Raw genomic sequence first — 14,594 nt, forward strand, 5'->3', positions numbered from 1 at the left:
GAGGACCAGGCTTTTCTGACATCTCGTTTTCTTTTAGCGTCTTTGACCTTATTAGCCTCCATCAGTGAATGAAGTTGGTCTGCAATTTTCACATGCCTGTTAGTGGTGAAAATAATTGTGTATGTGTGTATTGATTTTCCTCTCAGTTTACTGTCTAGCCATATGTAGTTGAATAGTGTATTGTTATTCAGAATAGGAGTAGATAGAGAAATCTTTGCATGTTGGTGAATAACCACTAGTAATCATGTCGGCCTGAGAAACAAGTGTAAACTCCTTGTTTGTTTTGTGTGGCATTGCCCATGATGGCATCCAGGACCGGGACAAGATCTTAAAGAGAAAGAATGTGACCTGCCATCCATGAGTGTTCCAAGTTGGGGCCCGGCCCAGGCTGCCTGGGCAGGCCTTAGCCCCTCTTGTCTGCAGTCCAGGATGTGCTGGGCCGCTGACAGACAGCACCCAGGACCTCTTGTCAGCACACCCACACCCTAAGCCTAAGTGTCTACCCTGGAGCTCTCCCCAGAGATCCCAGTACTTAGACTAGATTGCAAAGCACAGGCCGTGAGTGTCCCCAGATTTTCAGCAGGCGAGTTGCAGTGGAAGTCAGCATCCCATTACAGAGGACAGGCCGTTCCTAATGTCATATCTCACCCAGAGTCACTGAAAATAGTTTTCAGATTTACAAAATAATACTTCCCCAACAAAGCCCTGAGGTTCCCTGGAATGTGTCAGGGATGAGAATTTATGGCTTCTGCACATGCAAGTGGCCCTGGCTCAGTTCTGCAGAAGGGACTTGGTGCCTGCAGGTGACACGGTAGAATCTGAGGGGGTCTCTCAGCCTGTGCCCCTCGTGAAGTCTCTCTTGCCACTTATCAGCAAATAACACCAAATCCCTGTTGAAGGATAAAGCGTCCACCCTCCACGGGGCAGTCATGGTGCTATGGCAGCCACCTAGGAGAAGGGTGCACACTTCAGTAACTTGCCCATCAGTAATTCTTCCTCTTTGGATTTCTGTGCACTCCCAGTAGTCACCATAGCAGCTTGATTTTTGTGCTAATCTTCTTTTTTTTTTTTTTTCTAGCAGTAGTCTGGCTATGTCAGGTTTCCAGGGGTTAATGAAGGTCATCGCTATAGCATATTCACACTGATGGATAATATACCTACTTGGCTTTTGGAACTTTTTGATGGTGGGATTTTAAGTGGGGTGTACCAAAAACACAAGGGCGGTAGAGCATGGTGGAAAGAACACTAGATGGAAATCAGGAGAGCTGGGTTCTCGTCTCAGCTTTGTCACCTCCAAGCTGTGTGTCCTGAGACAGGTCGGTCGGTCCTGGCGTCTGTGAAGTCGCAGAGCTTGTTCATATACTCTCAGAAGGCCTTCCAGTTGTAGCAGCCTATGGGCCTACGAGTCTCCCGCCTTCATTTTTTAAAACATAGGTGAGATCGTATTGGGTTAAGTGAAGTGAAACTCATATCCATTTATGAAAATTTAAAAAAAGAGAAAAAGAAATGCCTAGTGCAAGTGAAGGGTAAGATGTTTAAATGACCAAATGAGCTCTTTGGTTATGCCTGCTGGGCCTGATTTTTCCTACAGTGCTGGAAAAGGCAGTGCTGCCCCAGGGTAGAGAGGGTTGAGGCTGGAGCAGGTAGAGAGGCTGCCGGGGCCTGTCAGAGCTTAGTTCCTCTGCTGAGTTTTAGGGACCAGACCAAGGTCTATTCCCCAGATGAAATGAGGTCACCGTGTTCTGGCGTAGTCACTGTCCCCTTCCTCCTCCTTCCCCCTCCCTTCCTTCTCCTCAGCCCAGGTGCCATCATTCTGGAATAGATTATTTTGTGCCTGTGGCTGTGTAGTGTCAAATAACTATGATAGAAAAAGTTGCTCTCCCCAGAACAAACCGAATTAGACAATAATAACTCAAGGCAGAAAAGATACATCCAAGAGTGGTGGCCAAAATTGACTGAGAAGCATGGATTACTCACAATAGATGCCTCTGTGGGGTGATAGTTTTAAGGGCCAAGTGAGGCTGGATTTGAACCCTCCAGGGAGGGCTGTTTTTTCTCCCAGGGGCTCCAGGAGAGCTTTTCTGGGGCGTAGTGAGAGTTAACGTTCAGCTTCACTTACCGCCTATGTGCCTTCTCTCGTTTATTTCTGCCAACAGACCACCTCATGAGGTAGGTACTCCCGTTTCACAGATGAGAAAAGGGAGGCTTGGAAAGGTCAGATCACTTGCCCAGAGGTACATAGCTTGTAAGTGGCAAACAAGGGGTTAAACTTAAGTCTGGCCAGCCCACTGCCCCACCCTGAAGGATGGCTCAGCTCAGAGAGCAGGCATAAACGTCCCCTGCTTCAGTGCAGTCCTGACGTTGTCCCACGCAATTACTTGCCTCCCAGGTGCTCTTTGGGGAGCTCGGTTTTATTGCTGATCTTTCCCTGCACTTGGCTGGGAGCATTCACAGTAGTTGGCACAGAGCCAGAAATGCAAACCACTGTCCCCTTTTTCCCACAGGCAATTTGTAATTTATCGGTTTCAATCGCATCATTTGAAAAACAGCCTAGGAATGAAATGCAACAACTATACTGACACCAGTGTGAGATGTGGCCCCAGCGAGTAAAAAGCCACAAAGGTTTAGTCTGTTCAGGGGAAGCTTGCTATTTTTAAAGTATTGACTAATGTTTCTATGTGATTAATATTAGAGCTATAAAATATTAAACTGTTAGAATGGGAAATGACCCTCGAGATTGTGGAGTTAGTGTCATCATTTGATAGGAAACTGAGGCCTGGAGAGGTGGAACTTTGCCCAGGGGAGAGTTGGAACAGAAGCAAGGCCCGTGGATTCCCCCAGACAGTTTTCTTGCCATATCATTCTGCCCTCAACTTCTGGTTCCTTTAGTAATCGTAATAACCACCGAGAAGAATGTTTTAAAAAGAGATGACTCTCAGGTTTAAAACCAGTTCTGGTGGTTACTTGCTACCATAGTTGGGGATCTGCACTGTCCAACATGGCAGCCACCAGCCACATGTGGCTCTCAAGCATTTGACATGTGGACGTTCCCACTGAGGAAGTAAATAATTTTATTCTAATTAATTTAAATTAAAATGAAAATGGATAGTCAAATTCATTATTGGAAAACTTTTAAGAATGTTTGGAACAACTTGAATGTGTGAATATTTTTCAGCTGTAAATTTTATGAAATCTAACCACAGATCATGTATTTCCGATGAAAATATAGCATTCAAATTGAGATGTGTTGTTAGTATAAAATACATACTGGATTTTGAAGATTTAGCGTGAAAACGTGAAATGTTTCATTAGTAATTTTTATACTGGTCACACATTAGAATTGTGTTAAATAAAAAATATATAACATAAAATATATTAAAATAAAAAAAAGACAACTCATGGTCATATATGTAAAAGGTCTCCTGCTGTGATTTTCTTTGACCTGTATCTATATGTGAGAGAAACGTCCTAACAGTGAACTTCATTGAGTTTTACAATCTTTTAGTCTTTCTGCTGAGATCTGAGCACAGAGCAGCTTCCTGTGTGTGTGTGTGTGTGTGTGTGTGTGTGTGTCTCTTAATGGGTTTTTTGTTAAAGCTCTTTCCAGGGTTGGATTGTGAATTTTATTTGCTTTTGTCTGTTTTTTTGCATGGAGTGGTGAAAAAGTGAATCAAAGTTTGGTGTTGGTTTCTTTTGATTTAACTAAGGAAGGAAGAAAAGGGTTGTTCTATGAGAATACCGCTAGTGTAATATGATTCTATAATTTTACTCATTTGTTCTTTGCTTTTGAAAGCTTTGCATAAACATTTCTGGACACGACAATTGCTCCCAGCCAGGCAGGCTCAGTTCCTTGGGTGCTCACTAAAGAAAAGAGATCTTCTCCTTTGGTACCCTCAGAAAAGATGATTCTCAGATATATTGGCTCCTTGAGTCATTTTGGGCTTCATCCTTGTCATTAACTTTATTACGTCTCTCGCCTAAGTGGGGTCAGCAGCCATGTGGTCCTAGCACCTGTTCCCTCCGAGCCCAGGCTTGGCCTTGGGATTTTCGCCACAGCACTTCAGGTGCCACCACCAGCTTCTTGCAGATGAAACCGGAGGCCTCGTTTTTAAGAGAGGTCACACAGGCAGAGTCCCAGGGGGAAGGTCTTCCAGTTAACACCATGAAGCTTATACAGCCGCTACGATTCAAAATTATGCATCAGGGAAGAAATACATGTGTTTGGGTGACTCTCCCACATTTCGATCCTTGGTGACCTCTTCTCCTATACTCAGAGCAAAATTAATCATTCCTGACTCTGTGCCTATAGAACTCCTTGCACAGGGCCTTTTTCACAGTTAGTTGAAATGTGTCGGGGGATTGCCTCTCCTATGTCCTCCTGGGTAGGTGTAGCACCTTGTTCCTTTTTGTGTCCCCTCAACTCCCTCACTACCTGGTCTCAAGCACATGTTTGTCGTCTTTATAGAGTTGAGTCAAATGGATAAGAAAAAATGCCCATGTGTCACATGGAGGTTCTGGGTGGGACCCTGGGCCTCCAGGCACTGGTGGGTGTATTTCCATATTTCCTCTACTTCTGCTGAAGATCTACTGTGGAGGAGTGAGATGTGCTCAGGTGTCCTGGTGGCACTGGAACCATAGTCAGCTCTGCCCTCTGGTATCAGATTGGGAGAAAACCTTCCCTTGGCCCTTCCCCTTCTCCTGCCCCTAAGACTATACTTCCTCAGGGCTCTAGTGCCAGCTTATTTGGTTAAGAGCCTTCTCCCTGTTGGATTAACACCTGCAGCAGAACTTAGACATCAGATCAATTAGCTAAAAATGAGTAGAGTTCTTAGATTTTTTAAAAGATTTTGTGCACAGTACCTTCATGCACTACCTCCTTCTCCCCCATCCACAATACCTCTTCTCCTTCAAATAGGAATTTATTTATAAATGATGGAAATATCTTAATGTAAACCTGGAAATCAGGAGAATAAGAAGGTTCAGGCATAGTGGCAGGATTCAGTTTGGCCCCTAGGCTTCTTTTCTTGGGAAGTGTCTGGAGGGACAGAATTTTCTTCTGGTGGAGAATTCCGTGGGCGTCCTTGGCAGGTGTCGTGGAAGCAAAGGCTCTGCTGCATGGAGCTGCCTGATTTCCCGTCCTTCTGCTGGCCAAGCCCTGGAGGGGCCCTTCATCACCCCTCCAAGGTTCCCAGAGAGGCTGCCTGGTGGCAGAGACCTGCATCTGGCCCGCTTCCAGGTGCCAGTGCCTCTACACAGTGTCTGAAGTGTTTCCTTCTCCCCACAGCTAGCATGCCCACCAGTGAGACCGAGTCTGTGAACACGGAGAACGTAAGCGGCGAAGGCGAGAACCAAGGCTGCTGTGCAAGTCTCTGGTGAGTGAGGGACCATTTGCCCTCATTTCTCTTTATATCTCCTAGAGAAGCAGACAGTGGGGGAGACACCCAAGATTTTAAGGGGGAAACCTAGAGCCATTAGCTTTAGGTGCAAGAGGGGAGAGTGGGCTCACCCTGGAGCCCTCAGCATTCTTATCTCAAACCACTCCAGACACCCCAGCATTTCACATGCCTTCCCTAAAAAGGAATCCCTCCTGCTGAGGGAGAGCCTGCTAAAGAACGTGCCATTTAACCCAGCAATTCCACTGTGTTCACTAGGTGCTGGTGGAAGAGAAGAGGTGCGGCCAAGGCTGGGCCTTCAGGGTGTCGGCGGTGGGGGTAAAAGGCCTGATTCTTCATAAAGTGTGGTTTTGGCATCAGTGCTTTGGAAGAAAAGCTTGTAAAACAGAGCTGCTGACTAGAATGTGCTACACATTCAAGTTTTTCTTCACTCATGGGGTTTTCCCAGCCTCATGCGTACTGGCTGGATAAACGAGGCCCTGTCCTCCTCTACTAACTGCCCTGTTTCTTTGGAGCACTGCACCTCTCTTCCTAACAATGGAGGACACCGTCACATTAACACACAGTTGGCTTCTTTCTGGAGCCCTGATGGCACAGCTGTTAAGTGTTCAGGTGTTAACCAAAAGGTTGGCAGTTTGAATCCACCAGCCGCTCCTGAGAAACCCTATGGGGCAGTTCTACTCTGTCCTGTAGGGTCACTATGAGTCAGAACTGACTTGACCGCAATGGGTTTTGGTTTTTGGTTTGGTGTTTTTCCAGATGATTTGGGCTGCGGCAGTAGGGGAACCAGCAGCGTGGAATGTGCCTAATACTGCCTGCTTTGGGGGAGCCCTTGTGCAGTTCTGTTGATTGATTTATTTTGCTTCCTGCTGATATCCTTTAGGTCTTATCTCACAGTTACGGTTGTCAAGAGAATTTGATCTTCTTGGCAGAGTTTAAAAAAAAATGTGTTACGGGCAGAGTGTTCAACAGTTTACAGAGTGATCCTGCTCATCCTTCCCTACAACATCATGAAGTAGTCAGGGAGTCAATTTGTCTTCCCCATTTTACAAATGAGAACACTGAGGCTCAGAATGGTGTGCTGCTTATCCACGATCGGCCAGTTAGTGAATAGCAGAGCTAGGATTTTAACTGGGCTCTCAATTTCTAGCCCAGGACACCTTTTGCTATAGTAGTAACAGATGCTGTTGTTGAGATGAGTGACTGATTTATAATCAGAAGCCCAGCTGATTTTAGTTTGGAGAATATGGGGTGGGGAAGAAGAATCCCTGGCATCACCTCCTGTTGCCAGGGCCCCCAGGGAATCTTGCTAAGAGCCTTCTCTTGTCTGGGTCCACTGGGGTGCTCAGCCTGGCCCGTCTTGCACTGACAGCACCTCGCCTTCTGCTCCATTCTTAATCCAGCTGATGTGCTGCAATGACCAGGGATGCTAAGTCCAGGCTTCTGTGCATGGCTTCTGTGATAGCTCAGCTGAAATATTGGGGGAGATTATGCTCCAGGATTCCTAATGGGAAACTTACTCTTTTTGTCTTTCTTTCCAGTCAAGCCATCTCAAAATCCAAACTCAGGTCAGTATTGTCTTTCTACTTTTGTTTTTTTTTTTACCCTGCGTATTGGTTCGTTCCCTTCTGAGTTCTGAATTTTACATAGAATTGCTCTAGGTTTGGTTTTTACTATATGGGTTATAACATTGATATCAAAGATCAATCTGTCCATTAAACATTAAGCACCTATGTTAGGTGAGAAGTCTATTAGATGCTGAAGATCTCCCCCCGCATAAACAAATCTGTGAAATGCAATAGAAAACAATTTTCCACCTACCAATTAGCCCTTCATATTCCCTCCCAGAGTAATTTCTCTGAGAGAGAGATTTCCTGTTGCTTTTCTGCTGAATAGCTTTCCATAGACAGAGATTCAAGAGATCTTTCTGAGGTGCTGAGAATGTTCTGGTTCTTGATCTGGGTGCAGGTTACATGTTCACCTGGTAAAAACTCATTGAGCCATCTGCCTGGGTCATGTGCTTTTCCACATAAATGCGATTTTTTAATTAAAATCATCATTTCACCACCATATATAAAAATTAACTTGGCATGAACATAGACATAAATGTAAAACTATAAAAATTCTAGAAGAAGACAGAAAAATCTTCATGACCTTGAGTTAGGCAAAAATTTCTTAGGTACAACACCAAAACCACTCTTCAGAACAGAAAAATTGACAAATTGGACTTCATCAGAATTGAAACATCTGCTCTTTGAAAGATACTGTTAAGAAAATAAAAAGCAAGGAGTCTTGGTGGTGCAGTGATTAAGAGCTTGGCTGCTAACCGAAAGGTTGGTGGTTTGAACCTGCCCAGCCACTCCATGGGAGATTACAGCCTCGAAAGCCCTGCGGGGGAGTTCTACTCTGTCACATGGGGCTCCTGTAAGTCAAAATCAACTTGAGGGCACCCAACAACAACAACAACAACAACAACAACAACAACAACAACCTCTTGTAATCAGGAAAAACACAATAAATGTTTTTTTTTTTTTTAAAGAAAGTAAAAAGACAAGCCACAGATTGAAAAAAAAATATTTGCAGAGCACGTTCTTAATAAAGGTCTGGTATCCAAAATATATAAAGAATAGTGTCAGTAATAAGAAAGCAACCCAATACAAAAATGTGCAAAAGATTTGAACAAGCATATCACCATAGAAAAGATATGGATGGCAAATAAGCACACATGTTACATGTGAGAATTTTAAGATGCTCAGTACCATTAGTCATTAGAAAAATGTTAATTAAAATCACAGGGAGCTACTACTACAAGCCTATTAACTGAAAATCAAACCCATTGCTGCCAAGTTAATTCTGACTCATAGCGACCGTATAGGACAGAGTAGAACTGCCCCATAGAGTTTCCAGAGAGTGCCTGGTGGATTTGAACTGCTGATATTTTGGTTAGTAGCCGTAGCACTTAACCACTATACCACCAGGATTTCACAAGCCTATTAGAATGGGTCAAATTGTTAAAAAAAATCCGACAGTACCAAGTTTCTCAGGACAGTAGGAATTCTCAGATCTGCTTATGGAAAAGTAAAACAATTCAGCCATTTTAAAAAATAGTTTGGCAGTTTTACAGGAAGTTAAACATGTATTTACCATATGACCCAGCAATTCTACTTCTAAGGTATTTTATCTAAGAGAAATGAAGACAGATGCCTTCACAAAAACCTTTTACGTGAATGTGCCTAGCAGCTTTATTCATAATTGCCCAAAACTGGAAATAACTCACATTTCCACTAAATGGTATGTATCTCACAAATGAGTAGAGTTCTTAGATTTTTAGGTAAACAAATTGTGGTTTATTTGTATGATGGAATACCACTCAGCAGTAAAACGGAGCAACTTCTGCTTCTGATACATGCAACAACACGGGTGCATCTCAAAAATATTTTTGCTAAGTGAAAGAAGCCAGTCTCTCAAAAGGCTACATATTATATCATTCTGTTCATATGATATTCTGAGTGATGAAAAACTGTAGGGACAGAAAATACATCAGTAGTTGCCAGAGACTGGGGCTGGGAAGATTGGATTTATAACAAACATTTTTTAGTGGTGGAAATACTCTATGACTTGATTATGGTGGTGGTTATAAACTGTCTACCTAAAGATCGTACATTTTACTGAATGTAAATTGTACCTCAATAAACCTGACTTAAAAAAAAAAAAAAAGAAGGCCCTTCTGTGATTCCTTGTTCCCCAAGCACATGTAAACTCCTCATCATTCCGCCCTTGCCTCACCCTCCGGCCTCACCTCTGACACCCTCCCACACTACCCATGTCGTAGCTGGAGTGGGCTGCTCTCAGGCTTCAGATGTATCACACACTCTGTTTCTTCCCACCTCAGAACCTTGGGGCGGAGTGCCTCAGAACTCCTTGGGGTGGAGTGCCCTTCTCTCTGTCCGCTGGCTAACTCTTACTCAACTCTCAAGATGTAGCCCAAATGGCAGCTTTTTGGAGAAGCCTTCCCTGACTTTTCCAAAGAGCATTTGTGGCTTCCTTCTTTTTGCTCTTGTACCCTGCATCCTGGGGATAGCTCTTGGTGTGTATTTAAAATTGTTGATTTGCCATGACCCTGTATGTCTTTCAGATGGTCTCATGAAAGTGCTGTGGGCTTTCAGGGGATGGGCCAATGAGGTTATGTGGATTTGGGAGACACGTGTGACTCTCACGGCAGCATAATTGTTGCTCCAGCACCCCACCCTACCCCACCCCTATGGCTAGGTCCACCTCAGGCCACCTTGCTTGTGTGTGCTGGATTATGCATCACAGGAGAAGCCCAACCTTGAGGGAGGCAGTCTTCTCTGTCCTTGTTAGAATTTTTCAAGGCTGGTCATTGTGTTTCTAGGTGTTCTTACCACTGGAACCACATAACAGGAGCAATAACAAAATGCACCTTGCTTTTTCCAGGTCTCGGTGAAGACTCTTTCTTTGCACAGTCCTAGGTTACGTATTTTAACATAGCCACTCAGCTGAGTCAGCCAGGGCTGCAGCTTGGAGACAGCCTGGAGATGCCCCTCCACCCAGGCCCCTTGGGGACGTGCCACCCCACTGCTGTCAGTGAGCACGGCCTGGAGAGCACTGACATCATCACTTAGCAGGCCATTCCCTAGGACCCAGGGCACCAAGCAGCAGCCCATGGCACAGTTCATCAAAGCAGCCCCTTGTGGCAGGGAGCGTTTTCCACAGGGAGGCAGGCAAAGGGAGAGAATGTGTTCCCTAATTACAAACAGGCACTGGAAGTGGGTGGAGGGTGTGCTACTTGTCTGTTTGGCTCAGCTCATTTTATTTTTATGAAAACATGATTCAATATTGGCTCTTCCCTAAAGGTATATTTTGAGCATTATTAGTTAGAAAGGGCACCTGATGACTCAGTATGAAGCCTCATGTCCTACTCAGTCTTGACAACTCTGCCAGGCGCCGGAGGAACCTCACAGATTTAAGAAAGGATTGAAGGTGCCCTAAAAAGAACACTCTGGTTTTGGAGCACTTTGCTGCCTGATAAATTCGATGTGATGATTGGGATGCTGGGAGAGATGTGTATAATAAGCTAAATGACTCTTCGCACTGATAGCTCACACAGATCCATGTACCACATGGTGGGTATATGAAACATATATGTGTACCAGTGCAGTTTTGCATCTGCATATGAATTGATGAATACCTAGATTTTATAACCCATTTGAGGGTTGCATATGACAGTTCTGCAGTTATCTAAAACCATAGAAAAGAAACTGATAGAACAATCAAGTCAAGATTTTACTTTTACAAGTTGTTTATTTTAAGCCCGATACCTTTTTCAGTATGAGATCTGTTGATTTCTATGCCATTTGTTCTCTTCTCTCCTTCCTGCACCGCCCCCCCGCCCACCCCAATCTAGGCCTCCAGAGTGAAAGCCAAATTATTTCTCAGTAACATTTCTAGGACACTCAGGTGCTGGCAGCTGTCATCCAGGGAGAATAACATTTGCTTTTCTTGCAGCCGACGCTGGCGTCGCTGGAATCGATTCAGTCGAAGAAGATGTAGGGCTGCCGTGAAGTCTGTCACGTTTTACTGGCTGGTTATTGTCCTGGTGTTTCTCAACACCTTAACCATTTCCTCTGAGCACTACAACCAGCCTGACTGGTTGACACAGATTCAAGGTACAAGCAGAGGCCCTGCTTTTTTTGTTCTGAATTAGAGATTCCTAAGGCTGTCCAGCTACAGTTCAGTCTTACCTGAGCAATATTTAATAATGTATAGGAACATTTCCAGGGAGAACTGGAAACCTGGAAGGTGGTAGGATCCGTCTAAACACAGGTGGCTTTCCTCTCTGCACGCCTGGAATGGGTGTGTGGTCTGTGCCTTGTACCGAAGTCCCCTTGAAACTCATTAACGCCAGAACATCTCATCGTCCTAACCCTGTGACAATCTAAGATCAAGAAATCTTGGCGTTAGAAGAGACCTCATATCCCTTCTCCCTGCCCCCACCAGAAGCCGATTTTCCTACATAGTACTTTGGACAAGTGATTGTTGTTCCCCAGCAATGGGGTAGAAGAGAGCTTGTCCATGGACACAGTCCCCTCTGCATTTGACAGTTTCTAGTTATTGAAAATTCCTTCTTTACATTGAGTCAGATCTGCTTCCATCTAACTTTCCAACCTGCTTGCTGGTGTTTTCTGCTAATAGAAATGACACTGATATGCGACTGCTTCTCATTTCATGGTACTAGGAGCAAGGCCCAGGCAGGTCTTTTTTCATGTGATTGATACAAAAAACAGCATGATGATCTAAATGCAGAATCGTAGAGTTTTAGGGCTAGAAAGCTTCAGAAGTTATGTGATAAACTGCCCCTCCCTGTTGATTCAGAATCTACTCAATGGCAACTAGCACCAACAACCCCATTTTACACTCAGTGACACTGAGACCCAGAGATACCAATGAACTTGTCCAGGATCACACATCTAGGTAGCAGCAGAAGCAGGACTAACCCTGGCAGACCAACAGACCATACGCATTAGTACCACACTGTTGCCCAGGCCTAAGATACTGTAATGGGTGAGGTAGAAGAGAGAGGGGCAGAGGCACTGGAGGAGATCGTGTTTCCTGTAGGGACAGGTGGGGAGCCAGTTGTGAGGACAGACAAGTCTGAGCATCCCCACAAGGAGATCGCAAGGACATCGTGTCCCTTTGTCTTTGCAGATATTGCTAACAAAGTCCTCTTGGCTCTGTTCACCTGTGAGATGTTGGTAAAAATGTACAGCTTGGGACTCCAGGCGTATTTCGTCTCTCTTTTCAATCGGTTTGATTGCTTCGTGGTGTGTGGTGGAATTACCGAAACTATTTTAGTGGAACTGGAAATCATGTCTCCCCTGGGAATCTCCGTGTTTCGGTGTGTGCGCCTTTTAAGAATTTTCAAAGTGACCAGGTAAGGAAACCTATATCTTGCTGCCAGTGTTTCTGAATATGAAGTGGAGACCAGTTCCATCCCCTGGTCATGTGATGTTCTGCTCTGTCCTGCTCGAGGTGTTGGCACTCACGCCCTTGTCTTGACTTATAGGCACTGGACTTCCCTCAGCAACCTCGTGGCGTCCTTGTTAAACTCCATGAAGTCCATCGCTTCACTGCTGCTTCTGCTCTTTCTCTTCATCATCATCTTTTCCTTACTTGGGATGCAGCTGTTTGGCGGCAAGTTTAATTTTGATGAAACGCAAACCAAGCGGAGTACTTTTGACAATTTCCCTCAAGCGCTTTTAACAGTGTTCCAGGTAAGCCCTCCCTTCGCCCTCTCCCTGAAAAGCACATCGTGAGCAGTACCCAGAGCTGCCTTACTTCCTGTCTGTTCACAGCTCAGTGAGAAGACCTGGTGGCATCTCATTTGTAATCTCTGCCTAGTCATACTCTGGTACATTTTGTGCTGTTGAAGTCATTCGTTCTGTATTGTATCCCAGCCATCTGTGTGATGTGATCTCCTTGAATTGTCTCTTTTTCTGTATTTTTAAGTCTACAGGATTTATCACAAAGCAGTTAACTAAAACTTCTTGTTTGATTTGGTGAGGTTTCTGAGATTTCTGTGGGACAGGCTCTAAAATACTCTTCTTTGCTAATTTCTAACTGAAAGCAAGTTTTGTAATCCTTGGTATGGCTGCTCTATGTAAAGAAGTGAATCCCGAATCCCTGATGCTTTGGTGTATAGTCAGAGGAATTGGGGTGATCAAAGAGCGGTGAGAGCCTCCCGCCCCCTTTTGTCCTCCCTCCTGCGATGCAACAGGGACACGCACAGAACCCAATGATGCCTATGCTGTTGGACCTTTACTGGCACTGGGCTGGGAAAGGCGTGGTAGTGTCTTAGGGGCGCACAGACGGCTGTGCCTCTCAGAGCAGTGTTTTGCTCTCCGCCCCACCTGACTAGAAGCTTAGGTGTTCTCGACCCCCTCTTTGTATGGTGCGAGCTGAACCCCTTGACAGATGAGTTCAGAAGATGCCTCTGCTCTCATTGCTTTTCACATGCAATGTCTGTGAGCATTAGAGCTGTGCCAGAGAGGCAGGGTGGTGTGAAGGGAAGGATTGTGGGCACCTGGCTTCCATGGGGGCTCTGACTGTACCCAGTTCTATGATCTCAGACAAGTCACTTATCCATTTCTGAAACAGTGAGAGACTGACTAGAGGGAATGATCTCTAAGATTCTTTCCCACTTGGTCATTTTGAGGTATATGGAATTACTGTCACTGCTATGGGTCATGGTTTTAGTTTTTGAATTATTGTTAGTGTTTGGCCACTGATCACTTGTTGTTGCTGTTGTTTTTGGTTTCATTTCTCTCAGAGAAATCTTTCTCCCACTTTCTCTCTGTAATGCATGTGTATGGTAGAAAATTCAGGTATTACAAAAGTTGACAAGTCTCCCTCCCACCTAGCCCCCAATTTCCTTTTCTAGGAGGCAACTACCATCAAACAGTTTCTTTTGTATTATTTTGTATTTGTTCATAGATATAAATCTGTCTACGCCTATCTGTCTGCCTGTGTACCTACCTGCCTAACCACCTGCCCACCTATCCACCTACAGATGAATTTACATAAGTGGTGGTCACTTTACATACTGTTCTCCACCTTGCTTTTACCACTTAAAGTGTCCCGAAGAGCTCTCCTTATTGGCCTCTAAATGTTTGACCACTCCTTTTAAAGCCTGCATAGATTTTGTGGTGTGGATGTGCCGTAATTTGTAACCCATCCCCTTATTTAGGTTGTGTCCAGTCTTGTGCTTTTATAAAGGGGGCTGCAGGAGGTGACCTTGAAGGTACCGCATGTGGCACTTGTGTGAGAGTGAGTCTATAGGATAAGTTCCCGGAAGTAGAACTGCTGGTTTCAGGGGTATGTCCATTTTAAACATGGAGACTGTTGCTGGAGCACTCTTCTGAAGGGTGTATTTATTTACAGTCACACCACCAGCCGTGTGGAAACTACCTGTTCTGGCTACCTTTCCACCACAGTGGCTTTTAACTTTTTGATTGTTGTCTGTCTGATAAGTGAAAATGGTACCTCATTATAGTTTTAATTGGTATTCCTGTTATCAGGAGTGAAGTTAGATGTCTTTTCATACGGCTTAGAGCCATTTCTAGATCTTTTGCTGTGAGTTGAGTTACCTTTTCAAGTCCTTTGCTCATTTTTCTGATTGTGATC

At 44.6% G+C, this 14,594-nt stretch overlaps 1 protein-coding gene across 11 annotated transcripts in view; it reads left to right on the forward strand.

Annotated features, from left to right (window-relative positions):
- CACNA1D (calcium voltage-gated channel subunit alpha1 D) overlaps positions 1 to 14,594 on the forward strand; it is a 386,495-nt gene that overhangs the window by 288,359 nt on the left and 83,542 nt on the right. For 6 of the 11 annotated variants that reach the window (XM_049862927.1, XM_049862928.1, XM_049862930.1 and 3 more), the window contains 6 exons: positions 5,285 to 5,372; positions 5,652 to 5,711; positions 6,935 to 6,961; positions 10,920 to 11,080; positions 12,120 to 12,345; positions 12,478 to 12,685. In XM_049862927.1, coding sequence (XP_049718884.1) covers positions 5,285 to 5,372; positions 5,652 to 5,711; positions 6,935 to 6,961; positions 10,920 to 11,080; positions 12,120 to 12,345; positions 12,478 to 12,685 — 770 coding nt within the window. The remainder of the gene's footprint in view (positions 1 to 5,284; positions 5,373 to 5,651; positions 5,712 to 6,934; positions 6,962 to 10,919; positions 11,081 to 12,119; positions 12,346 to 12,477; positions 12,686 to 14,594) is intronic. The other 5 variants (XM_049862929.1, XM_049862933.1, XM_049862932.1 and 2 more) reach the window with 1 other exon arrangement.

This window comes from Elephas maximus, chromosome 20 (genome assembly GCF_024166365.1).
Source record: "Elephas maximus indicus isolate mEleMax1 chromosome 20, mEleMax1 primary haplotype, whole genome shotgun sequence".
Taxonomy (NCBI): Eukaryota; Metazoa; Chordata; class Mammalia; order Proboscidea; family Elephantidae; genus Elephas; species Elephas maximus.